At 40.0% G+C, this 26,682-nt stretch overlaps 3 protein-coding genes across 9 annotated transcripts in view; 1 reads left to right on the top strand and 2 right to left on the bottom strand.

Moving 5' to 3' along the window:
* Window positions 1-1,640: 1,640 nt before the first annotated feature.
* mfsd8l1 (major facilitator superfamily domain containing 8-like 1) lies at window positions 1,641-12,587 on the bottom strand. Of its 3 annotated transcripts, none has more exons than XM_077023866.1 (11): window positions 11,739-12,587; window positions 9,895-10,080; window positions 9,625-9,687; window positions 7,255-7,374; window positions 6,994-7,073; window positions 6,593-6,902; window positions 6,395-6,468; window positions 5,395-5,608; window positions 4,933-5,055; window positions 4,324-4,454; window positions 1,641-4,113 (listed from the first exon to the last, which is right to left on the bottom strand). In XM_077023866.1, the coding sequence occupies exons 1-11, from the start codon at window positions 11,812-11,814 to the stop codon at window positions 4,039-4,041; spliced, it is 1,452 nt and encodes a 483-aa protein (XP_076879981.1). In that variant the 5' UTR covers window positions 11,815-12,587; the 3' UTR covers window positions 1,641-4,038. The 3 variants fall into 3 exon arrangements, with proteins under 3 accessions (XP_076879981.1, XP_076879983.1, XP_076879982.1); XM_077023868.1 differs by having other exon boundaries at window positions 11,950-12,587; XM_077023867.1 differs by lacking the exon at window positions 1,641-4,113 and having other exon boundaries at window positions 4,320-4,454; window positions 4,933-5,005.
* A 136-nt stretch (window positions 12,588-12,723) lies between these two features.
* On the bottom strand, window positions 12,724-14,502 carry polr2h (RNA polymerase II, I and III subunit H). Its single transcript, XM_077023869.1, has 6 exons — window positions 14,290-14,502; window positions 14,031-14,123; window positions 13,724-13,807; window positions 13,399-13,492; window positions 13,241-13,324; window positions 12,724-13,111 (listed from the first exon to the last, which is right to left on the bottom strand). The coding sequence occupies exons 2-6, from the start codon at window positions 14,101-14,103 to the stop codon at window positions 12,994-12,996; spliced, it is 453 nt and encodes a 150-aa protein (XP_076879984.1). The 5' UTR covers window positions 14,104-14,123; window positions 14,290-14,502; the 3' UTR covers window positions 12,724-12,993.
* A 34-nt stretch (window positions 14,503-14,536) lies between these two features.
* armc9 (armadillo repeat containing 9) overlaps window positions 14,537-26,682 on the top strand; it is a 32,478-nt gene continuing 20,332 nt past the window's right edge. For 3 of the 5 annotated variants that reach the window (XM_077023863.1, XM_077023862.1, XM_077023860.1), the window contains exons 1-13: window positions 14,539-14,907; window positions 15,595-15,680; window positions 17,021-17,146; window positions 17,869-18,039; window positions 19,365-19,520; window positions 19,693-19,785; window positions 21,599-21,623; window positions 21,857-22,014; window positions 22,163-22,261; window positions 22,693-22,728; window positions 25,327-25,361; window positions 25,963-26,074; window positions 26,513-26,605. In XM_077023863.1, the coding sequence (XP_076879978.1) occupies window positions 15,606-15,680; window positions 17,021-17,146; window positions 17,869-18,039; window positions 19,365-19,520; window positions 19,693-19,785; window positions 21,599-21,623; window positions 21,857-22,014; window positions 22,163-22,261; window positions 22,693-22,728; window positions 25,327-25,361; window positions 25,963-26,074; window positions 26,513-26,605 (1,179 nt within the window). In that variant the 5' untranslated portion in view covers window positions 14,539-14,907; window positions 15,595-15,605. Of the gene's footprint in view, window positions 14,908-15,594; window positions 15,681-17,020; window positions 17,147-17,868; window positions 18,040-19,364; window positions 19,521-19,692; window positions 19,786-21,598; window positions 21,624-21,856; window positions 22,015-22,162; window positions 22,262-22,692; window positions 22,729-25,326; window positions 25,362-25,962; window positions 26,075-26,512; window positions 26,606-26,682 lie in introns of all 5 variants that reach the window. The other 2 variants (XM_077023861.1, XM_077023864.1) reach the window with 2 other exon arrangements.

Here is a 26,682-nt window from a genome sequence, read left to right as displayed (position 1 = left end):
TTGACCTCGGCACCTCCAGAAGCAGCTGATCAGCTGACCTGAGGCACTGAGCAGTGGTGTGGGGATGGAGCAGCGAGGCGAGGTAAGGCTGGGAGAGTCCATTTAAAGATTTAAAAACAAATAAAAGAATGTTAAAATGAGAGGGAGGCCAGAATAGGAGTTATGTGCTCTCTCTTGCGTGATCCCGTTAAAAGTCGGGCAACAGCGTTATGCACTAACTGAAGACGTTTGAGAGAGGACTGGCTGACTCCAAAATAAAGTGCGCTACAGTAATCCAGCAGAGACGTAATGAAGGCATGGATTACCATTTGAAAGTGCTTGTGTGAAATGTTTGTCTTTACTCTTTACCCTAAATGTACCCTTGCCAGCTGCCTCAAATGGAAAAACTTAACAACTTAACAACTGCACCGATTTGGTGGTCCAATTTAAAATCACTGTCCATTTTAAAACCCAAGTTAGTGATAGTTTGCTTCACATATAATGTCCAAGGGCCCAAATTAATAGGGGATGCTTCACTGGAACCACTAGGACCAAACACCATCACTTCTGTTTTCTTTTCATTAAAATTTAAGAAGTTTAAAGCCATCCAGTCCTTAATATCATTTAGACATAGCAGAAGTGGTTTTATAGAGGCATCTCTCTTCTTAAGTGGGACATATATCTGGGTGTCGTCAGCATAACAATGAAAATAGATGCCATGTTTCCTTAAAACAAACCCAAAACCCAGTGGAAAAAAAACTCAGTGGAAGCAGATACAGGGAAAAAAGTAGGGGTCCTACGATAGAGCCCTGTGTAACCCCATATGGCATGGGAGCTGAGGAAGATTTAGAGCCAGGGAAGGTAACACACAAAGTTCTGTCTGTCAGATAGGACTTAAACCATTCTAGAGCACTACCACAAATGCCCACTAGGTGCTGCATCCAGGAAACTAAAATATTGTGATCCACTGTATCAAATGCAGCAGTTAGATCCAGCAGGAGAAGAATCACATTGTCACCAGAATCATTGATCAGGAGAATATCATTAAAAACCCTTGCTACCTTCTGCAGCTCATATATAGAGATGCCAAAGTATCATTACTGTTACTACTGTAACATGATAGATTCTTTAATATGATATAATTTAATTAAATAATAAACTTTCTTGGTTTGTACCTTGACATTATTGGAATCAAGGATTAAGAAATGATTTTATTTATTTTTAAATTTGATTTAATTTTTTACACGGTACACCAACTTGTAGCTTATTATCCATTATTGCACATTTGGAGCCAGGTAGGTATAAGAGCAACACAAAAATAAAACATAATAATAATGGATGAAGTTAGTATTATTATAGTGGCGTGCACAAAGAAGGCTTTGAAGAAGGCAGCAAGAAACAATACAAACGAACCCACAGTGCATGCTGCAGTTATTAATATTATTAATCATTATTACTCATATTACTTCAACAATGTTTGGCTATTTCTGCCAACCCCAAATTAATAAATAAATACATAAACACCCCAAGTGCAATGTCATATTTCCCTTCCCTAATGACAGCCTTGCTTCAATGTTAAAGAGTTCACTGAAATGCCCCAAACCCTGCTCCCAGAAAAATGGCACTTCTAGTCCAGGTTTTTAGAAATGTCATATGTTGTATTTTGTTTTTTTGTTGTTGTTGTTGTTTTTAGTTTTTTTTCAGGTCTGTCCAAAACGTCCTGTTTTATTTTAACGTTTATTTTATAAAATGCTATGTTTTAAATCAATAATTTTTCAAATAACAGGTCTCAAAATTTTCTATATATAATGAGAAAATATTTTAGACTTTATGCTATGTAACATTTTAGTTTATGGTAACGTATGTTATGGCAGGTAAGTATTTTTCAAAGGAACAGAGGAAAGGGGAAAAAAGGAATTTACACATAAAAGGCTTTTGAAATTATGTATTTAATGGTATTTGTAGAATTACTGTTTAAAATATTAGCAATGAATACTAAATTTATTCAAGTTCAAAGTTCTAATTCAAATGTAAACAGAACTTTGCCACCAGTAGTGTTGTGCGAGTTATTTCCTAATACTCTCAAATCATGTTATTTTGTGCAAAATTGCATTAATGATTAATATTAAACTGTGATGGCTAAAATATATGAAAAGACTTTTACAATAATTAATAATCCTCAAGTTGTGGATTATGGATTCTTGTTAAAGTGTTAGATTTTTTTTATATGCTAAATGTTATTGTTCTTTGAGGATCTTTGACTGCAGTTCATAATTGCACAAACAAGTGAAGGGCTCCCTCTTTAGTAGGACAGATATATTGCACATTGTGACCAGGGGTGGGTTTCCCGAAACGTTCGTAGCGCTAAGTACTTCGTAATCTCGTATGAAACGTACGAGGTTAAGAAGTACTTAGCGCTACGAACGTTTCAGGAAACCCACCCCAGATTAAAGCATCAACTCTAGCTCTTTTGAGGCAAGGTTTTACCTTTGATCAACAGGCATTAAAATGTATATTTAATATCAATGTCCAGTTGTCCCTAGAATTCATATTACAAAGCCGAGTTTGACAGCTTTCCACAGAATGATGATGGAAAACTTCTCGTCTACATCTTCATGCGATGTAGACTTCAGCATTGTTTGCAGCTGGGAGCACCTGGCTCAACACGTTGAGCTAGTGGAGGTGAGCTGATCACAGGATCAACTCTAGTTCTTTTGAGGCAACGATTTACCTTTCCTCCGCAGGCATGAAAATGTACGTATAAGTGAATATACACATTTTTGTGAAGGACAAATGTCTTGTTGTAGTTTTAGAGCAGTAATTTTTACTGTTGCAACATTTTAAAAATTATATACTGAACAGAATAATTTATAATATATCAGCACATACTTGGATACACAGTGGATATATTCCCAGTATCACAAATATTAAATATTACATATAAAACCCAAACCAAACCTTGCAACATTACAAAACATTTAAATCAACAACAACTATAAAGTATTTGGATTACATACCAGAGTAGATCCTCCTGTGCATACCACAAGCCTCAAGGGAAACTAAACAGAGGTGTTTGATTGGATGGCACCCCTCCCACCTGAGAGAGGTCTAACAGGGTGAGAGGGGTGTAACAGGGTGAGAGAGGTGTAGCAGGGTGAGAGAGGTGAAGCAGGGTGAGAGAGGTGAAGCAGGGTGAGAGAGGTATAACAGGGTGAGAGAGGTAGGGTCCAAGGTCTTGTCCACTCTCATCAGCTCACAGGCAACAGCACAGTCCTCGGCAGAACAACAAATAAATACAAACAAAGTTTTTTACACAGTTTAAAAATGAACAGAAACCTGTAAGATGTACTGTAATTGAATCAAAATGGAATCTTAAGGGAACATATAACTTATAAAATTAGCCAGAATATCATAATATTCAATTTTGGAGGGGAAAAAACCACCTACATGTTACTACATAACATCCAATAAGTAATAAAGTAGTAATAAAGTATTGTTGAATATTGTAAGTTTTACTTTGTTCTCCAGAAAAAGCTTTGCCAATAAAAAGAAAACTACAAAAAAATCACAACCTCTATGAGTGGTAATGTTTGTAGTTAAACAAGTATCACCATATTTCATACATCCAGTGCCCAATCCAAGTAATTAAGACCTCATGGGCCTTAAATAAATAAAAAAATCAATAAATACATGCAACTTTTAAAACTTTTTAAATGCTTCAAAGTAGCTGAATTGAAAGTAATGCTTTGAAGTTTCTGTGGAGCCCTTGATTGCCTGGTTAACACATTTGATGTGTTAAGAAGGTGACAATGGGCCCTTTTCCACCGCAAAGCCACAGTTCTGAGCAAACGGTGTAACCATTCCAGTAGTGTGTCCATATGGAAGCGTTTCAGCAGAGTGCTTCTAAACCACACTCAGCCAGGGAAAGGAAACCTCAGGCGATTCTTGTCCTTGCTTCTGGTGTTAGACAACTGTAAGTTCTGTGAGTTTTTTAGGGCTTTGTCTTGTGTTGTTGCTATATTGCAGCTCAGGCAGAGCAGGTCCTGTATGGGAGGAGTGTCAGTCCTCTGAGCTGTCTGCATGCTCCACCATAGGACGTTCCACAAGTTGCTCATAGGAGACAGCCATCATTATCTGGGTGAAGTTCACAAAATGCCCAATAGAGGTCAGTGCTTCTCAAAATTCAGTCCCATTTCCTTTTTGAATTTGATTGATTTATGTTCAAAAAATTAATGGTGCTATGTGTGGGAAAAAACACATTCCTCAGAAATCTAGACCTCAAATTGTTTTTATAGGTTAATTAAGAAATTTTATAAAAATACTAGTATATACATAAACACTTACAGTAAGTAGTGCCAGCAAGCCCATCATCACCCCCAGCATTAAGTATAGGTTAGAGGTCAAACCTCCTGCCCAGAGTGGACCCAAGATGGTTGCCAGCCCTCCAACAGAGCGTCGTATCCCTTGGCTAAAACCTTCACATACGCACACATGAACACACACACACACACACACACACACACACACACACACACACACACACACACACACACACACACACACACACACACACACACACACACACACACACACACACACACACGGACTCTTACTAACATTATGCTTATTACATAGAAATACCATGAAAATGAATTAAAGACTATGCCACTTCAGCAGGAAACTGAGCAGTTCCCCTTAGTTCTGGTATTTTGCACTTTCTACATGGAGAGAATTAATGTTCATATATTTTTGCTGTTCTATCTGATTTGAGCTTTTATTAATGTGCAACTGTGACTTCCTTAATCTGCTAATGTGTCATTATTACAATTTTTAGTCTTCTGTTGTATTATCACTCCGCTGTGCATGCCTGAAGAATCTCCTCAGTTCTAAACACTCTCTTCAACGTAACATCTGCCTGGTGTTCTCTGAATCTGTTCTGTCTCTTGGTCTCACCTTGCGTCTTCTCTGCTGTGATTTTCGAGAAAAGGGACACCTGGGCAACAGCTACAAATGGAAGACCCAAAACCTGGAGGAACACCCCAATAATGAACTCTGCCAGCTGCCAAGGAAATCCACCTACAGCAGAAGCAGAGGTTTGTCGAACCGCTGGGGACAACCAAACATCACCATCCTGCTCTCAGCACATTCAATACATCCCTTACCGACGACTTCTGCCAAACACAGAAATGAATAATTGCTTTTTCAAAGAACCTTCCTTTTGTTACTTCATGTCATGATTATCTTAGGAGTGAATGCGATTTGGCAGTAAATCATGACATCTTATGCATTTGAGCAGTATTTGAAAATGCACCTCCCAGTTTAGTGGATTTTAAGCAGAGCTTGAGTGCTTACTGTACAAGACTGAAAAATCACAGGTAAAACAGGTCAGCCCTTAAAGAGAGGAAGGACACTCACCCTGAGGGTTGGCAAGGAAGATAAGGCACCACACACAGGAGATGTTGCAGAGGATGAGGCCCACGGCAAGCACCACCCTCTCCTCCACCCGCTTGCTGAACCATCGCACAAACACAAAGCCAGCAATCACCTCCACTCCACACAAACAGTACATGATGCTGTTCTCCAGCTCGCCGAAGTTAAAGAACCTCTGAGTCAGGGGAGTCACCATAGTCTACAAGCCAAGACAGAAGACACAGTGAGAATACAGTCACCATAGTCTACAAGCCAAGACAGAAGACACAGTGAGAATACAGTCACCATAGTCTACAAGCCAAGACAGAAGACACAGTGAGAATACAGTCACCATAGTCTACAAGCCAAGACAGAAGACACAGTGAGAATACAGTCACCATAGTCTACAAGCCAAGACAGAAGACACAGTGAGAATACAGTCACCATAGTCTACAAGCCAAGACAGAAGACACACTGAGAATACAGTCACCATAGTCTACAAGCCAAGACAGAAGACACACTGAGAATACAGTCACCATAGTCTACAAGCCAAGACAGAAGACACAGTGAGAATACAGTCACCATAGTCTACAAGCCAAGACAGAAGACACAGTGAGAATACAGTCACCATAGTCTACAAGCCAAGACAGAAGACACAGTGAGAATACAGTCACCATAGTCTACAAGCCAAGACAGAAGACACACTGAGAATACAGTCACCATAGTTTACAAGCCAAGACAGAAGACACAGTGAGCACGTGCAGGACTTTCACTCTGAATGTTTCGGGTAGCTATAGGATACAAATCAACATTATACTGTGCATCCAGAAGTAGCTCACCAATATCTATATTAAAATGTATGTTTATTAAAAGAGCAGCATAAAGTGTGTGTTTGTGTTTGTGTGTGTGTGTGTGTGTGTGTGTGTGTGTGTGTGTGTGTGTGTGTGTGTGTGTGTGTGTGTGTGTGTGTGTGTGTGTGTGTGTGTGTGTGTGTGTGTGTGATTACCTCCAGTGCTGTCTGGTTGAACAGTGTAATAAACTGGGCAGCAAGCAGCACTAGCACCTCCACTTTGAGGAACTCTAATGATGAAGAGAAATAAAGAGACAAACAAACAATCAAAACTAAAAACAGGGTCTAATGCAGAAGAGTGCAGTGAGACAGGCAGTATATCCCCCCCTAACCTGCCAGTGCCACATCACTCACCTCTACCTGCACTGGAGTATTTGATGGGGCTAGAGTGGACCTGTTCGACTGGAGGGCAAGGTGAGGCCAGGTCCACATTTGCCTCTGGCTTGACCGTGGAACAGGAGTTGGTGAGCGCTCCATAGCAACCCAGGGGTTCATGGGGCCTGACCAGTGGCCTATCTTCCTCCTCCTCCTCCTCCTCCTTCTCCAACTCTTCCTCCTCTCTTGGCCTAGTGATGGTTGCCGTGATAATGCACTGGGAGTCGACGTCCCAGTACATCAGCAACACCACCAGCTGCATGAGCAGCCATAGGGCACACATGAAGATCTGTGAACCAACACCAGAGGGAAACTGGGTATGTGCAAATAAACGGGGCGTGTTGCACGTGTATCTCCACGGTCGTGCTTCTGCGAGTTACCCCAGGTGCCGTGTACTTGTTCACCACAAAAGGCCCCAGTTGGAAGTCGCACAGTCTCAGGAAGATGTTGAATGCAGGACCTGCAGGACAAAGCACAAGCAGCCCAAGTCCACGCAGCATCAGTACTACACTTACATGAACATAACAGCCTGATCCAGAAAGAAATGTCATGAAAATAAATACCCAACAGCTGTGCACACAAGATACCAAATGAATCACATAAATGGTGATGTTATAGCCTAATTAATTTAATGTACTGACCAATTAGCAGGCCAACCTGGCGACAAGCCATGACGGCAGCGAATACAGTGGAGCGATCTGCTGGGGCGGTGCTTCTTGTCAGGAAGCCAAAGATGGACGAGCCAGCACCAGTCCCAACTCCTGCAGCAAACAAGCATCAATTGCATCAGCAGCACTGTTACACCAGGCGAATACAGGCACAGTACCATACACACTCACTGGCCACTTTATTCGGTACACCTGTCCAACTGCTCATTAACGCAAATGTCGAATCAGCCAATCACATGGCAGCAACTCAATGTTGAGCATCAGAATGGGGACGAAAGGATATTTAGGTGACCTTGAATGTGGCATGGTTGTTGGTGCCAGACGGGCTGGTCTGAGTATTTCAGAAACTGCTGATCTACTGGGATTTTCATGCACAACATCTCTAGGGTTTACAGAGAATGGTCCAAAAAAGAGAAAATATCCAGTGAGCGGCAGTTCTGTGGGCGCATGTGCCTTGTTGATGCCAGAGGCCAGAGGAGAATGACCAGACTGGTTCGAGCCGATTGAACTGCTGGAACGGCAACAGTATCTCAAATAAAGTAAGTGCAGAAGAGCATCTCTGATTGCACAACATGTCAAACCTTGAGGCAGATTGGCTACATCAGCAGAAGACCACACCGGGTGCCAATCCTGTTAGCTAAGAACAGGAAACTGAGGCTACAATTTGCACAGGCTCACCAAAATTGGACAATAGAAGACTGGAAAAACGTTGCCTGACACAACAATGAATTCAATGCACTCGAATGGCCTCCACAGTCACCAGATCTCAGTCCAATAGAGCACCTTGGAGATCTGGTGAAACGGGAGATTTGCATCAAGGATGTGCAGCTGACAAATCTGCAGCAACTGTGTGATGCTATCATGTCAATATGGACCAGACTCTCTGAGGAATGTTTCCAGTACCTTGTTGAATCTATGCCACGAAGGATTAAGGCAGTTCTGAAACAAAAGGGGGTCCAACCCAGTACTAGCAAGGTGTACCTAATAAAGTGGACGGTGAGTGTATATTGCCAAAAGTATTTGCTCACCCATCCAAATGATCATAATCAGGTGTTCCAATCACTTCCATTACCAAATGTGTATAAAATTAAGCACCTAGGCATGCAGACATTTGTGAAAGAATGGGTTGCTCTCAGGAGCTTTGTGAATTCCAGCATGGAACTGTGATAGGATGCCACCTGTGCAACAAATCCAGTCATGAAATTTGCTCATTCCTAAATATTCCACAGTCAACTTTCAGCTGTGGTAGGCCACGTAAACTGACGGAGGGGGGTCAGCAGATGCTGAAGCGCATAGTGTGAAGAGGTCACCAACTTTCTGCAGAGTCAATCACTACAGACATCCAAACTTCATGTTGCCTTCAGATTAGCTCAAGAACAGTGCTTCATAGAACGGGTCTCCATGGTCGAGCATACTAATTGAGAGAGCGTACTGTACTGGTGTATTGCAATACAATGTTGAATATTGTAAGTTTTACTTTTTTTGTTCTCCAGAAAAACCTTTGCCAATAAAAAGAAAACTACAAAAAAAATCACAACCTCTATGAGTGGTAATGTTTGCAGTTAAACAAGCATCATCATATTTCATACATCGAGTGCCATACATCATCAAGTGCAACGCAAAGTGTTTGGATGCAGTGGTGTAAAGCACGCCGCCTCTGGACTCTAGAGCAGTGGAGGTGTGTTCTCTGAAGTGACAAATCTCGCTTCTACATCTGGCAATCTGATGGACGATTCTGGGTTTGGCAGTTCCCAACTTTGTGGGAACAGTTTGTAGCTGGTCCCTTCCTCTTCCAACATGACCAGTAAGGTCCATAAAGACATGGATAGCAGAGTCTGGTGTGAATGAACTTGACTGGCCTGCACAGAGTCCTGACACCCCAATAGAACACCTTTGCGATGAATTAGAGCAGAGACTGAGAGCCAGGCCTTCTCGTCCAACATCAGTATGTGACCTCACAAATGCGCTTCTGGAAGAATGGTCAAAAATCCCCATAAACACACTCCTAAACCTTGTGGACAGCCTTCCCAGAAGAGTTGAAGCTGTTCTAGCTGCAAAGGGTGGACCAACATCATACTAAACCCTATGGATTAGGAATGGAATGTCACTTAAGCTCATATGTGAGTCAAGGAAGGTGAGCAAATACTTTTGGCTATATAGTGTAGCACCACACAGTGCTGTTACACTTGGCTAACGCAGGCCCAACACCATTGCATTGGGCTAACACAGGCACAACACTGTTACACTCATTACATAAGCCCAACAATTCTACATTGGACTAATACACAATTCTCATGCACTTGTCTACCACAAACTCAGAAAATATAAGATATTTAGTTTTACCTGCAACGAATCGGCTTCCGAGCAACAGCCATTTAGAATATCCCATGAAGTACATGAAATTACCTAAAACAGAGGAGGCAGGCAGAGGGTATAAGAAAACAGACAAGATAAATGTCTTTTTACCATCACTGTGTTTCTTCATAAAAAGGTATATACCAATGCTGCTGCTACATAAACTGCCTTTCCAAAATTTACAGTGCTTACAGTTCTACTTATGGAAGCGAGATTTGAATTAAGTTTTTGATATACTTAAGTCCAGCGCATCCTTACCCACTATCTCAAAGCAGTTGGCGAACAGTATGATGTTTTTGGTGGTACGTGTTCTGTCGGACCAGTGGCCAAACAGAGGGCCTGAGAGCAGCCCACTGAGGCTGAACGCCGACAGGCTGAGCCCCAGGAAATACGGCGCAGCTTCAAGAGTCTGCAGATATCGCCATATCGTGGGTAAAATCACAGCTAAAGAGCAAGTGTGAAAGAGAAAACCGTCATCCTACTGCATGTTAAGCAAACTATTAAGTAGCCACATGTCAACTGCAATTTAACCATGTAGTGAAAGTCATCTGCTGTGATTTAACCACGTAGCTACAGTGAAGAATTGGAGCTAGTGAAGACGATAAAGCCTGTTGTGGCCTAATGGGGGGAAACTTTCCAACTTTCTCCTGGTCCATTGATAGTGAAACATAATGTGCTGCCTGTGTCAGTATAATGAGCAGATTTCATTCTTTTCTGACTCGTGAAACTGAAACACATGACATGCGGAGTAAATGAACTGCAAAGAATTTTGACACGCGTTAAATTGCTTGATTCAGAAAGAATTTCCAAACAATGTTTTGGCTAATGTTTGTAACTACATTAGCATTTTTGTTCATTTTATTATTATTTTTTTTCACTAGGGATGCCGAAAATAAAATGCTTGTAACTCATTTAAGCTGACTTTCTTTTCTAACATCTTCATACATTTAAACATAAACTACTCAAACTCTGATTGGTGTCCTTGTGAAAAAAATCTATATCTACTATCTCAAAGAAAAGCTGTGTCATCTTTCTTGACAAAAAGTGGCTGCAGTAGGATTTCTTGGATTAATGAGGCTAGATAATGTTTTTCACTTTAGGGGATAAATTCAGATTGAATGGCCCTCCAGATGATGGAGAGTGCAATCCTCAAGATGGAAGATGAAAGACCACCCCGAAAGGTTCTTCATCAGCTCCAATTATGTCTGAGTTATTGCACAGAAAGAAACATTAAATGGTGCACAAACGTTTCACAAGCAAATAGTAGCAAGACACAGTTCGGTCAGTCACACTGCATAGATGCCCACAGCAGATATTGAGCAAACGGTTGCGGCAGGGGTTAGAGTTGTTCTACAGGGCATGGGACCACTGACAGGACCTGTATCACACCTCCCACATTTGGATATGGGACTGTAGTCCAGTGAAGACTGGGAAAGAAGAAACTTGACTCTTTTTGAACAAAAAAATTCCACACTTCAGTGCACAAGAGAGGAAGATACATCAACTTCATCAGAAGCAGAGGTGTATAATCCAGGTTCAGAAAGTAAAAGTCCTCACCAGAATTTTGTTCAGGCTTCCTGGATTGTGTTGATTCCACTCATTTTACCTGGATTACACTAATTAGAAAATCTAGCAAGCTTGAGCAAAATCCTGGTGAGGACTTTTACTTTCTGAACCTGGATTATACACCTCTGATTCAGAAGTGGGTTTTGCCCTACAGCTCCAGATGCCCACCTACAGAATACATGGCAAAGCGAACGAAACTACATTACTTGGAAATACATTCGCAATTAAGAGTCGGTCTATATAACAATGAACCTCTCATGAAGTAAAAGAGGTGCCGTACTAACATCTAAACGAACATAAATAAAGCAATCGACATCAGCTATACTGAAGGTTAATCCCAGGTCTCTCTGGGCAGATGTCTGCTCTGTGTACAGAATGAAGGACATAGATGAACACAGGACACCTAGAGAAAAATACTGAGCAAGCAACGTTGTTTTTACAAGCAACTAGCTAACTAGCTCCATAAGGAAATCTTCAAGGAATACCACATTGTAAAGTTACAGATAGATCTAGCTAGCTATCCAGTAGGTATTTACCGTATTCAACGCCGCTTAGTAGGAATATAAATCCAATTGTAAAAAATGTGAGTTTGCGTTTCCGTCGATAGTCCATTTCTTCTGTTAAATATTGTCAGTTATATCAGAGTTAAACATATCGAAATGTCATTTTCAGTGTCTATGCAATCCATGATACATGTGTTCAATCAGAACCAAAAAATGCACCATTCTCCATAATGACATCCCAAACCTCTGAATGAAGACGTGTGGTATGATCAGAGACCGGTCTCTGGCTGTGATACTTATTCTGGTCTGCGTCTTGTTTATGGAAGTTGACGGTTCCGTCCACCAACCGCTGATAAATCACGCACATTCAGTCACACTTCAATATCGAGCTGCGCTCAGAGGTTCTCCTACATCTCCGACATGATCATCCGCCATCAAACGTTTATAAAGTTCGTAAAGGACACATTACAAAACACCAGTTAATCACAAATGTCACATATGTCTACGGACTCGAGACAGTCTGGTGTAGCTTGATGCCGATGATAACTTCCGGTTCCTAAACGATCTATAAGTAACCTTTCCAAACGTTTTGTAACTTCATAAATACGCCGAGTGCAGGGATATAAAGTAACCACTGCATTATCTCAGAAAATACTATCTCGGTGTTACCAACTAAAGAAACGTGGACGTCCACCCAACCATGGGACAACGTTACTAACTTTTCCTTTTCCAATATGAGCGTGTATATGGTCATTTGACTGTCCTGTGACTTCCATTAGATTACAGCACTGATGTTGTAGGTGCACACACTGCAACCTTTGCACCATCTTAAATTTAATTTTTATCTCGGCTAGAACAAACTTTCACATATTTTCTGGCAACAGACCGAAATGCAATAAACAGCATTACTCACAACACTAAATTCAATAGGTTTTCCAAAGCCTGCACACACAAAATAGTAGAATACACTCCTAGCTTGATAAAGCGGACATGGTCTGGTCAAATAGTTATTTGGCAATTAAATTACATGATAAGATGTTTTTTGCCACATCCACATTTAAACATTTTGCATGTAATTTTAATAAAATGCAAAAGCTAACAAATAAAAAGTTAAAGACCCATACATATAAAACGGCTTTATTTACATAATTAGCATCAGGTGCTCTGCATTTTGTTTTTGTTGTTTTTTGTTTGTTTTTGCTTTTAAAAATAACAAGTCTAAGAGTTTCTCTTATTGTTCCACAAGAAAGCACAGACGGTCAGAACAGCATAATGCACATGACTTCTGTTAGAATGCTAGTTTCTTCATGAGTAGATAGACTCTGGAGTCCACTTCAAAGCCATGCAAGTTGTTGGCATCCCCCTGTAGTCGCATGAGTAGGCCACCGTACGAGACATACGCAGACCTGGGGATGGGGAGGGGAATAATAAGCCAGTCTGAAGTTTCAAAACATTTCCAAGTTGGTCTTGCCTGTGTAATGTAAATGCATTTTCAGTTAAGCACGTTTAAAAGAGAAAACCAGTACAAGACTCACAGACGTGTAGCTGCTTCTGTTGAGGTCTCATCCCCCTCAATCTTATAGGCCTTCCCATACATTACATAGTCAAACTGATCTGCTCTAAAGAGAGACAACACACATTAGTGTTGAGCACAGTGTACATGTTTGCAGTGATGGTAGATGACAGTAATTACCTGGATGGTCTTTCATCTTGAGGATTGTACTCCCCATCATCCGGAGTACCATCTTCATACAGTGTGCTGGCTATTACCAATCTGAATTTATCCCCTGAAAATGAAATCTGGCCTCATTATCTGGTCACCTAGACCAACTACAGGCATTTTCAGCACTACATGCATTTTTTCAAGACAGTACAAGAACATATTTTACATACAAAGTGAAGAAGGCAATGAAACTAAACACTCATTAAAAGTAGTTTACTAGTATAATGCAAGCATAAGGTTTGGGTGATAGAAATTATAACAGTGTAGTAAACACAGTCAGTAAAATAGACCTTACCTAGATCAACAGGATAAATCTGAGTATTCACATCCAGGATGAGGTCCATTTTGAACGACTCACTCTCACAGTGAAGTCGAGAGACTAAGAAAGAAGAAAGGGAAGATTCTGACTATGTAATGTGACTAAGAGCAGCGCTGCCAAATACGTTGCATGTAAATCAGTATCGCATCACTGTCCATTACATTTATTGCCTCATATTTCATTTTTTTCTAAAAAAAAAGAAAAATTTCTTTAAAAAGAGAAATACTCAGTGAGATTTCTGATTAAATTTAAATAATCAACTCTGACTGCCTCCTGGCCTCACCTCTGTCAAACTTTTTCCCATCAGGATCAATATCTTTCACGTCAAAAATGTCTTCAAATAGAATCCCAGCCATTCCTGCCGGCTACTGCCCGTCTGCTCAGGAAAGTCAACTAAACAATTACTGTTATATCAGATCAACGAGGATCCTATTAGTCAGTATTGTATTTAAATTAAGCGGGGAAAAAAGCGAAAGATAAATGTTTAAACATCAAAATATTAGCATGCTGGCTAATTTAGTTAGCTTAAGTTTAGTTGTTACCGGTTATGCTTGTTTAGAAAAAAAAAACTGTTTTCTCCTAAGCCACGTAGCTGCAATGTTTCTAAATCCTATATTATATCCCAACACTCGCGTAAATATCTGAAAGTTTGCATTCAACAGCAGCTTTCATTCGTGTGTCAAATATCTGAATGGGACGCTACGAGCGGCGCCATGCTACAACGTGCTTCACCTTTGGCCTTTACAGCCTCACAACTACTTCCGTGTCGCAGTACGCCAGGAAGCAAATAAAACGGCGCTTTATTAAAAGATTTCACCATACACTCGTTTTCCAGACAACGTTGCTTTCCCGTTAAATTAGATTTGCTGAATAAAACCCCGATCTATAAACCGCCTAATTTCAGATTATAGGACTTTTTTTAGTATTTACGACACTTTAGGGTGATATCCGGCTGCTCGTTGCTAGGTGTCTTTACCACAGCGTCTTCCTGGTGGTAACTAGGGTAAAAACAACACTGTAGTCTCACCAAGCTGAACTAACTGTCCCATTTGGTCAACTTTAGTGAATATAGTTACACCTTTTGAGATTTAAGTGTTTTACTAGTCTGATAGAAATGTATAGTGACATTTTATTACCACAAAGGACTATGTGTGATTGAGGTAAGTGTAATCTTGCTAGCTTAGATAGCTAGCTAGCTACAGTGTTTGATAATAATGTATGACCACAGAATGTGGCTAGCTAAGTTAGCTAACTCATTTATTTTTAACTCATGTTTTATTGCATTCTCCCAGTCTCAATAATTTTATTTATTTAACGCTGCATTACCGTACAATATTTATACAATATTACTACATGCACATAATGGGCAGTATTACTAAATTCTTGCTAAACTAGTAAGTTGTTTTTTGCCACAGCTAGCTAGCTGACTAATTAGTGGTTCTGATTTGTCCGTTAGCGAAGTAAAGATTAAGCAACGATAACTGTTTATATGATTCTGAATATGTATTATAACTTACTGTTCGTTTTGTGAAATAGCTACTCTGGGCAGTGCTCACCTAGCTGTGTACAAATGGATGTAGCTTTTGGAATAATATGGCATTTCTTAGGAATGGCAACCAAGTTAAAACAATATAACTTACACTTATAATATATAATATAATATACCCTTAAATTATTATAATAATTTATATTAATAATTGGAGTTTGACAATTCCTTTTGCTTTATTTTGACTGCCTGCAGGTTAATTAAATTAAGTTTTGCAGGAGTATTAATACTAAAGTGGCCACTGTACTTAAACTAGAGTTTTAACAACATGACCATAATTATTTTTCTCTTATTTTAACAGCCTGGGGACACATGAACTCCAAAAACAGACAAGAGATGGGGGATGTTCTGGCAAATGAAGCAGATCTACTTTTGATGATCAAAGAAGTAGGTTTATCTAATATTGATGAATAGCTGACTATATATATATATATATATATATATATATATATATATATATATATATATATATATATATATATATATATATATATATATATGTGTATATATATATATATATATATATATATATATATATATATATATATATATATATATATATATATATATATATATATAATGTTTTTTTTTCTCTATGTATATGTGTTATGTGTTTGTAGCCTATATGTATGGACATCTATACCTCTCTCATGAACTGCGAAACCAGTTTACCCACGGGTACTAATAAAGTAACTTGACTTGATATGGCTATACTATATGGCCACAAGTATGTGGATACTCCTTATTTATTATTATTATTATTATTATTATTATTATTATTATTATTGTTGGTTATTATTATTACAGCTATTTTTATTTATATAGCACTTTTTACAACACATGTTGTCACAAAGCAGCTTTACAAACACATGGGTCCAGATCCCTAAAGAGCAAGCCAGAGCAAGGGAGACAATGGCAAGGAAAAGCTCCCTAGGCAGACATTACGAAGAACCCTTGGGATGACCAAGACTTGGGTGGCCCAGTAGCAGTAGCAGTCCATTTTTATAGCGCTATATCTAGGCATAGCAGTTCCTGCAATGTGGATGTCGGGCCTCAGGTAGGTGACCGCATGACCACATCTGCTGGGGGCAATGGCGTGTCCACTGACTGCATCTGCAGTTATGAATTCTAGAAGTTTGGCTGTGTTAATTGAATTCCTTGTATTTGTACACTACGCCTCACCAGTTTCATATTTTTCCACGAGATTGGGTTGAAATCTTTAATGAATATCCAAAGCTCCCTTCACTTTAGCAACATTAAAACCAACAGAATACCAGGTAGCAGGTTCATCTACAGAAGCGCTTCTTTAGAACCACATCTTAAAAGTGTCATTTGTAATTCTGACAACCATGCTAAGATTAGCTATGAGGTAAATAAATGCCAAAGTGAACCACTAAGTGAAAAAGAAATGAAACAAAAGCAAACAGGCCAATATGCTTGAATGTTGATACATGTAACCTTTACACAGGGCCCACAGCTCCGCAGCTGTAATTAGCTATTGAATAATAGCTACGAATAAGGAGCTAACATCAGCCTGATCACGTGGTTTCTGGTTTCAATTGAGCTCTCTTACCTTGCACGCATGCTGACAGGGTTCAAGTGTGACACCAGCCAGCAGTTAGAGGAAATCAGTGATGTTTTGGCTTTGTATTTCAGCAGTCAACATGCCGAGCAATAATGCCATGTGTCTATAATCACTTGCTGATGTAAAATGTTATAATTGCCAGTACCTCAAGTTCTGTGAGTTGGAAGAAACAGTGAAGATCTTTGAGAAGGAGTGCAAGAGCAAAGGGAAACCTGTTCCAAAAGCACCCAGAAACTCTTCAGGAGATTCCAAAACCTTCATCATTCAGGTATGGCAAATTGCATTGCTGAAAGAAAACAATTTATGCATTGTGTTAGCCTTGCATGCTCACTGTGATTATCTTCATATTCATAACTTTATGCAAATCTTGAGCCAAGCGACTTTCAGATGGGTGTGTAATATTGGTTAATGAGGTTATAAATCCTGATTATGAGAAAGCAGTGGGGATGGGCTCAGTTCAGCGATTTAAAACTCAGGCTGCAAATTTTTTTATACAACAGGGCTTGAGATGTACCTCAAATGTCTTGTGTTTTGTACATAACAGCTTTAAAATGAAATAATTGTGAAGAATTAGATTATGGAAATGTATTTATTATTATTACTATTAGTAGTAGTAGTAGTAGTAGTAGGAGGAATATTAATAATGAAAATATAGTATAAGTAGAAAGATAAGTTACTTTATATAAATTAGAAGATATTTGAACCAACTATTAATAAATTATAGGTAAATTATGTTTGCATAATATAAACAAAAAGTTGAAATAAATACACATATACATGGAAAAATGGTTGTCAAGAGCCATCGTGATTGCTAAACCATTATATATATTGTATAATAAAAATAAGATAAATAATTAGCATAGTATATTATTTTGTATGTGATTATGGTTTTTTTTATTATTAGGATTATATTAAAGTGTGGGTTTGTGTTCTCTTTATTCAAGTTTCACTGATATGTACTGATTTTAGTGTTAATTTTTGCATCTTCAGAAGGATCTGCTTGGCTCATTTGAGGATGGAGATATGAAGGTATTCTTTGAGCTGTGGGAAGAACATGTTCCCGAAGACATCCGGGACAATGACCCAGCCGTCCGTAAACTGGAATTCTACTTGCACATTCATTTTGCTATCTATCCACTGAAGAACTCTGTTGGAAGACAGGTCTGCTTCACTTTTGTTGTGTGCTTGAAATGTTAGATAAATTATTTTATTTATCGTGATGTACCTTCTCTAGCCAGCAGATGTCCCTGCAGAAGCAGAAACCTCAAAAGGAAGCAGGCTTGTTTTGGGCTACTTTAGTACTATGACTGAACTAGTGTAGATCCCCTAAGACAGAAAGCACGCTTGCTTCCGCATGCTACTGAAGTGTATTAGGGTTAACGGTTAACAAGTAATCTGCAGTGTATAAGATCAAGTAAATTTCTCAGGACAGACACTACCCTAAGACGTGTAATGGTAATGATCATAATAATAAAATCTTGATTTATGTAGCATTTTTGAAATACATTGTTTACAAAGAGCTTTACACAAAATAAAATATTAGATTCTGAATGACACAGGTAACCAGTGCAGTTCTTTAAGTGTTGGTGCAACACGCTCTCTCAACTTTGCATGAGCTTGAGTCTGTCTGCTGCAGTCTTTATTCTGAAAGTTTTTGCATGTACGAGATTTTCACCATCAATCACTTAGAGGATTCTTCTGACCTTGGCTATGTTACAGAAATTATGTTCTAGAGACAATACTAACATGATGTTTAAAGCTCAGTCAAACATGACGCATAGGTTTTTGATAAGGTGTTAAGAATTAACTGATAGGTACTCCAGATATGTTGTGACGTCATGAACGTGCTGCATGCGCTGATGAACATTCCCAATGATAATGAATTATCCACCAGGACCCATCCAGGACTAGATGTCTTGTTGACAGTTAAAAAATCATGTCAGTGGGACCCGTAGCACAATTGTGCACAATTAATACAGATTAAACAAACAGATTTGCTGAGAACTCTCCCCAGTGTGAACATACAGAGAATAAACAATCTTGGTCCCAAACATGAGCCCTGGGTTGATACAAAAGGATACTGTTAAAGAAAATTTTATCATTTTAAAAATTGGGGTACCAGCCTCTCAATTACCTTACCTAATTTTGGAGAAATAGTAGTTGTGTTAAGATTTTATGGTTCTAGTTTTACTCTTCAGAAGAGGCCTGATAAATGCTGTTTTAAGACTGAAAATCTATTGTTTAAGTGACTTATTAACAATATTAACATTGACATTCAACAGTGCACTGAAAACTTAATTTTGTAGGTATGAGGTCTAGGGGGCAGTTTGTGGTCATTAAGAGTCCATTTTTAAACAGTTAATATTCTGTTCTTACTGTTACATTCCTCTTGTGCATTAAGTGTTTGTCATATCTGAATGAAAATCTCTAACCCTAACCTTTATAAAGTTCTGGTATCTGATCTTAAAGAGACTATGTTCCTACAGGATAAAGCTGCGTTTGATGAGCAGATGAGCCAGTTCAGGCACTACCTAGAGACCAGAGGAGCAGTGCTGAGTCACACCACTGAGTTTCTGCCCTTCTATGCTCTACCCTTTGTGCCCAATCCAGCACTGCATCCGTCATTCCAAGAGCTCTTCCAGGTGCCCTGTAACCAACACCACCCCACCCCACCTTCTCACGCTGAATACACATCTGTAGAGCTGCCTTGTCAACTATTGCCATTGCAGTGTCATTATGTTATAGTTATAGTGTACACTCTGTACTGTCTCCTGTGGGAGGTTTAATGTGCATTGATCTTTTGTTTCAATGTAGGATTCCTGGGCACCAGATTTAAAGGAAAGGCTTGAGAAGCTTTTGGCTCTGACACTCAAAGCCTCAGCTAGACCACGGCTGCTCACTCTATATGTATCCTTACTTTAATTCCTCACATTGTGGGAGCTGATCTGCCTTTGTAAACGCAATATGTTTTATTACATTACTTTAAAAGCTAAATGTTATCTGTGGTTTATGATATCAGTTTTAGCCATTTGTTCATCATCACACTCGAACAATGAAAACTAGCTACAATTTTCATTTACTTTCACACAGTATTGACACAAAAACAGATGAATAGCAAATATCCAACTTCACATATCCTGTCCTTTTTTTATAACAATTTATTGGTTGGTATGGTTTATTAAAAGCTTATATTGTACACACTTAAGGCGTATTTGGAAAGGATTTTTTAAATATTTTATTTTTACATAAGGAGGTGCGGTAATGTAATTATTATTACCTTGTTTCCTGATTGTCCAAATACGCAGTCAGTCATTTTTACTGAATTTACACTTTTGCCTTGGTAAAGATTCTAGCAACTGTTACCTATTACAAAATGACCAGTAAAAATAACCTCAGGTAATTTTTTTCCCCAATCGAATTGCCATGTCAGTAAATATTCTGTAATATCCTGGGGATATTAGTTTTATGCTTCTTCTAATGCACAGCACTCAAGGAATCATTTACTTGTCAAAGGCATTCTGAGAGGAGCTACACTTCTGGTAGCTATAGGTACTACATGTAGGTTATGTAACCTGCTCTTGTTAAAACCCAGGATGTGGCTGTTATAACCTGCTAAATTAAATATCACCATTTTGGATTGATTACGATTTGTGCATGATTGCAGACAAGTAAGGGAGGTATTTAGACTCAATCCATGTGTCCTGGATTATAATAGTCCTAGATAATAGCCCTAGGTAATGTGTAATATTCCATGTGTCCTGGTTTATAATAGCCCTAGGTAATGTGTAATATTCCATGTAACAATAACATTTTGTAGTTGTGACCATTGAGGCTAGCTACATATGTATGGATTTTGGGGTTATGATAATGTATAAATTGAGTAGCCACTCCTATTTCTGTCATTATATACCAAAATATTCCAGACATCCTTCCCATTTAAGACTAATCCTGTCCATATCGGGGTAAAGGAGGAAAGTTAAGTTGCCATATTTGTCAATTGTGATTTTCACCCCATTGGAAATGTACCCGTCTGTGCAGTGATAACTAGGGGGCTGTGGTGCACACGTGCCCAGAGCGGTGGGCAGCCCTCGCCCGGCGCCCAGGGAGCAGTTGGGGTTAGGTGCCTTGCTCAAGGACACCTCAGTCGGGCCTGGGAATTGAACCTACAACCCTCTCCGGTTACAAGACCGGTTCCCTAACCACCAGACCATAACTGCCCCCCCCCCTTTTTTTTTTAAAGAACTCCATAAAGGAAGAACAGAATTAATCAATTGTTTGGGTTTTTTTCTTCTTCTTTTTAAACTTTAAGCTTCTCAGTTCAAATAAGAATGTAAGCTGACTTTGGATCCTAAGTTCAAGGATATGTGTGGCATTAAACAATTGGCAGCTATATAGAAACTGCATACCAGTTTAGCTCATTGTTCACTGGATGTGAACATTGTGTGCCTTATTCAGGACTGGGATCATTTTGGGCAGTGACGTTTTTAAGCTTATGATGTGTGTCCTCTGTCTGAAAGAGGATCAGACTGGTGTGTGGCACTAGTGTGTATGTTCCATTGAATGTGACAAGTCCTTTTCATAGATAGGCTGGTCCAGAGCAAACAGGATTAAAATTAGTCTGCACGATTGAATGGCTCAGTGACAGTTCATAATGACGCAAAAGTAAACAGAATGTCTATGCAACATTAAAGTAAGTGTTTCCTTAGCTGCTGCTCAACAGCGAGAGAGTGCAAAAGAAAGCAAGGGTAATGACCTTATTCAATATTTATGCTTGGTTGAATATTTGACATCTTCCTTCTCTATCGATGACAAAATAATGTGTCTTTTGTGCATTATTTAAGTAATGCATTTCTTTATTATTTATTTGCTTGATTTACTTTGATTCTTGTGCTTGTCTGTCAGTTTCACGTACTACTCCGTTTGTATGTGTATTTAGGAATTGAGGTTGGTGATTCTATGTGTATTTGTGTGCACGCAGACAGCTGTAAGCAGGTGCAAGCCCAGCTGGCTGACGCTGAGAAGAGGGCTGCCAGCTACATGAGGAGGTTCAACAAGATGCAAGGCGACTACCACAACCTAATTGGCGTGACTGCTGAACTGGTGGACTCGCTCGAGGCCACCATCAGCGGGAAAATGGCAAGCGACGATCTCCCTTTGCTCACAAACACATAACACGGGCGTGCATATGGTCACAGTCTCACACACGCAGGCCTGGCAGGACCCAGGCTACTCACAACCTAACCTAAGTAATATACGTGCTTATAGGACTTGCGCTCTGTCACAGATCTCCCCCGAGTACCTCCAGGCCGTGTGCATACGCCTGTTTAACGGACAGATGAGGCAAAGCGTTGCTCAGAGCATTGACTTCACAAGGCCTGGCACAGTGAGTCACAACGCACGCACGAACACACACTTCAACAATGACTAACGTGTTGAATCAAAGGCTAATATTTAGTCATGATGAATCGAGTTTGCCGAAGCTCATGTTACAGCTCTGATGTTTCCACATCAGTTTCATCACCTTCCATCAAGTTCCTATGCCTGTTGTACTATTTCATGTGAGGCAATTTTCTGGGCAAAATTTCATTATGTTTTTTGAAATTTTATATTTAATAAGAAGCATATAATAAGTACCAATGGTAGTAGTGTCAAGAAACATTTGGGTTCTGTTGAAGTTCATTCATACTTTTGTCTGGTCATTTACACTTTTTAGCTATCAAAAAAAAATCTTCCTCGAAATCAGATTATTCACCATTATTCTACACAGTGTGTCCTCAACCACTTCTTTGTGTGTGTGTCTGCCTCTGTGTGAAGGGATATTACTCTATGACCCCCTATGATGATGGATATGTAAGTTGCTGGCGTATCTTCGTCTCTCTCCTTCTGTCTCGCTCTCCCTTGCACGCATGTCTCACTCGTGCCCCCCCCTCCACACCCCTGCCCCTTTACATTTGTCCTTTTGTGTGAGTGCCAAATCCCAGTGGCTCCTCCAGTGCTTTGCCCTCTGTTTCTTGAGATGAATATCCTCAGAATAAGAGTACTACTCTTTGTTGAGTTTGAACGCAGGGTAACCCCCGCAGGGCATGCATTACTTAGCATTTAACATATCTACCTGCCTCCTCCTGTCCGCACACCCAAGTAGTCAGGTGTCCAGCCGTCTTGTTTTTGCCCACTTTTAGACTGAAGTTCCTTGTTTGTGCTGGAAATCAGCCAAAAATATCACAGTTACCTCATATTTAAGGTCACTAAAAAGGCTTGCAGAGCCCGGAGTCACAGGGTTGCCAACTCTCACGCATTGAGCGTGAGACACAGGCATTTGACCGTTTTCACACGCTCTCACGCCACACTTCCGATATCTCACGCCGAAAAAAAAGAAAAAAAATCTAGTTTATTTACCTCTGATCCACATCTATGATTCAATTAGTTACTAGTTCGCTCTGGCGCCAACCACTGGCGATATAACACTTAATTTGTGTCCATTTTACACCCCCCCCACCCCCGGTCAACAATTTACACTCGCCACCTCTACCAGGTTCAAATCTCACTCCAAGTGATCTTGAAAAGTTGGCAACCCTGGAGTCAGCTCGTGACCAGCAGCCAACGGCTGCGTGTGGCAGTGTCTTGGGTGTGATGGGAATCAGCGAGTCTTCACTCTTCGTGGGAAGAGTACTCACGCAGTTACTCGTGGGAAGAGCACTCATGCAGTTACTCGTGGGAAGAGCACTCATGCAGTTACTCGTGGGAAGAGTACTCACGCAGTTACTCGTGGGAAGAGTACTCACGCAGTTACTCGTGGGAAGAATGCTCATGCAGTTACTTGTGGGAAGAGTACTCACGCAGTTACTCGTGGGAAGAGTACTCACGCAGTTACTCGTGGGAAGAGTACTCACGCAGATACTCGTGGGAAGAGTACTCACGCAGTCACTCGTGGGAAGAGTACTCACGCAGTCACTCGTGGGAAGAGTACTCACGCAGTTACTCGTGGGAAGAGTACTCACGCAGTTACTCGTGGGAAGAGTACTCACGCAGTTACTCGTGGGAAGAGTACTCACGCAGATACTCGTGGGAAGAGTACTCACGCAGTCACTCGTGGGAAGAGTACTCACGCAGTCACTCGTGGGAAGAGTACTCACGCAGTCACTCGTGGGAAGAGTACTCACGCAGTCACTCGTGGGAAGAGTACTCACGCAGTTACTCGTGGGAAGAGTACTCACGCAGATACTCGTGGGAAGAGTACTCACGCAGTCACTCGTGGGAAGAGTACTCACGCAGTCACTCGTGGGAAGAGTACTCACGCAGTCACTCGTGGGAAGAGTACTCACGCAGTCACTCGTGGGAAGAGTACTCACGCAGTCACTCGTGGGAAGAGTACTCACGCAGATACTCGTGGGAAGAGTACTCACGCAGTCACTCGTGGGAAGAGTACTCACGCAGTCACTCGTGGGAAGAGTACTCACGCAGTCACTCGTGGGAAGAGTACTCACGCAGTTACTCATGGGAAGAGTACTCACGCAGTTACTCGTGGGAAGAGTACTCACGCAGTTACTCGTGGGAAGAGTACTCACACAGTTACTCGTGGGAAGAGTACTCACGCTCCCCCGCACCAGAACCTTCAAAGGATTTCAAATCATTATTGTCATTGACATTATTGTCATTATTAGTCTTGTACAAATGTCCGTTGGGCAGACAGGCATATATTGCGCCACTCGCGTGCGTGCATATTTTAGTGTCACCTGAAACAATGCACAACCTTTTAACTTATTATTAACTTATTGGAAATTATTAAACGTATTAAAAATTATTTTGTTACAATAGCTTAAGGTGCCACCCTTTGCCTTTTCTCTGTAGAATGTGCTCACATTCCTTCGCATTAAAATGCACAAAAAGCATGAATCCTGGTTTTTTCTTTTGTTTGGGTTTTTTTTTTTTTTTTTTTTTTTGAGCAACTTCTTGACCAAAGAATGGCAGATGTAAAGTTCCTAATGACATCCTGGAGATGGTCCAGCAGTGGCTTGCATGCTGAGCTTGATGTGAAACCTGAGCCCATCGTCAGGTGCAGGAATGACCGCAGAGAACTTCATTAACCCCAACCCCTGCCCATGAGGAATTTCAGTTCCCTAACTGCATGATAATATCAACACAAACAATTCTGCATGCAACCCAACAGTTTGTTGACTCACAAAGTGTAGTTCTCATAACCTGCTCGTGGCAACTGGTAATTACTGCCAAATAATTGTTTTGTTTTGTTTCTTGTACTCATTGGCTGAAAAAGCTTGTGAAACAATATCAATACAATCAATGCCTGTTTTGAAACAATATCTGTTTGTATGGCTAAGATGTATTTCTAAGATCCAAAATGAAGCTGACCGCAATATGTGGCTACATGCAGACCTGTGCCATATATATAAATGTGTGTGTGTGTGTGTGTCTGTGTGTTTGTGTGTGTAGGCCTCCTCTATGTTACGAGCCTCCATTGTCGCCCAGTAAGTACCATCTTCTACAGTCCTGTTAAAAGTGAAGATTGAGGCATTTTGTGAATCTTTCATAAATGAACAGCTCTTGTGCGTACGATTCCCACTGTGTGTGACCAATATTCTCTCATTCCATGATCACTGACTAACGGTGTTGCGAAAATAACGGCATCATTTTGTCAGTAACGGGATAACATAATTAATTACTTTTCCTGTCGTTACAATGCCGTTACTGGTCATTAAAAGCGGTGCGTTACTATATACTCTATATTTAATTTAATTTAATTTAATTTGATAGATGTAAATGCACTTTATATAGTGTAACTGTATACACGCGTATAACTTTTTTTTACTGTAACGCAAATAGTTACTTTCCCTGGTAACGAGTTACTTTTATTATAGAGTAATTCAGTTACTAACTCAGTTACTTTTTTGAACAAGTAGTGAGTAACTATAACTAATAACTTTTTTAAAGTAACGTTCCCAACACTGCTGACTAGTAATGCTGGCTAATGATGCTGCAACCATCTTCACACGTCTGTTCCAGTACGGATGTCTGTGTGCCAGTGTCTGTATGCTGGTGGCCCTCCTCATTCCACTGTCTTGTCCTCAGGAGACCCAAAGATGTGCCATTGCTGCCTTCTCTGGACTATGAGAAGCTGAAAAAGGACCTGGTGACTGGTTCAGACAGACTCAAGTCTCTTCTGCTCCAGGCACTACGTTGGGTATGACTACTACCACCCCACCTTGCAACTCCCTTTTGCGAAACCATTTTGAGATGGATAGTTCAGGTTTAGAAAATCCAAAGTCCACAAAGACATGCATGGAAGTCTTCTATCAGAATGATCAGTTATTTGGGAGAGTCTTTTCTTTTTTCGTTTAATTTTGCATTGTACATTTTGACCATTGACAGTTAACTGAACTGGGAAACATAAAAGGAATTTATCAAGTAACATAAATAATTGGTGTTATCTGCAATTTAAATTTCAGGACAATCTTGCCAGTAATTTGTCTTTATGTTCTATTTATTTTTGTATAGTGTTTTGTATAGGGTACAACCCCTGCTCTCTGCACAAGTCCAAAGCGATTGTGTTGGTTGTTGAGTCACAAATGCCTTTGCAGATGCATGACACTGATGCTGGTTGTGTACTTTCGTATTTTAGAGGCTGACACGTTCCCTACCGGGGGAGCAGAGAGATACCGTTCTTCAAGCTTTCATCAGTCATGACCTGCTAGACATCAACACTGCCAAACAGGTGCTACCTATAGTATTATTGTAGTATTATATATATATATATATATATATATAATTCCATGAAAATATAGCACTAAC

This window comes from Brachyhypopomus gauderio, chromosome 12, assembly GCF_052324685.1.
Source record: "Brachyhypopomus gauderio isolate BG-103 chromosome 12, BGAUD_0.2, whole genome shotgun sequence".
NCBI lineage: Eukaryota > Metazoa > Chordata > Actinopteri > Gymnotiformes > Hypopomidae > Brachyhypopomus > Brachyhypopomus gauderio.
Note: the sequence above shows the minus strand (reverse complement) of the source record. Positions and strands in the feature narration are given on the sequence as shown.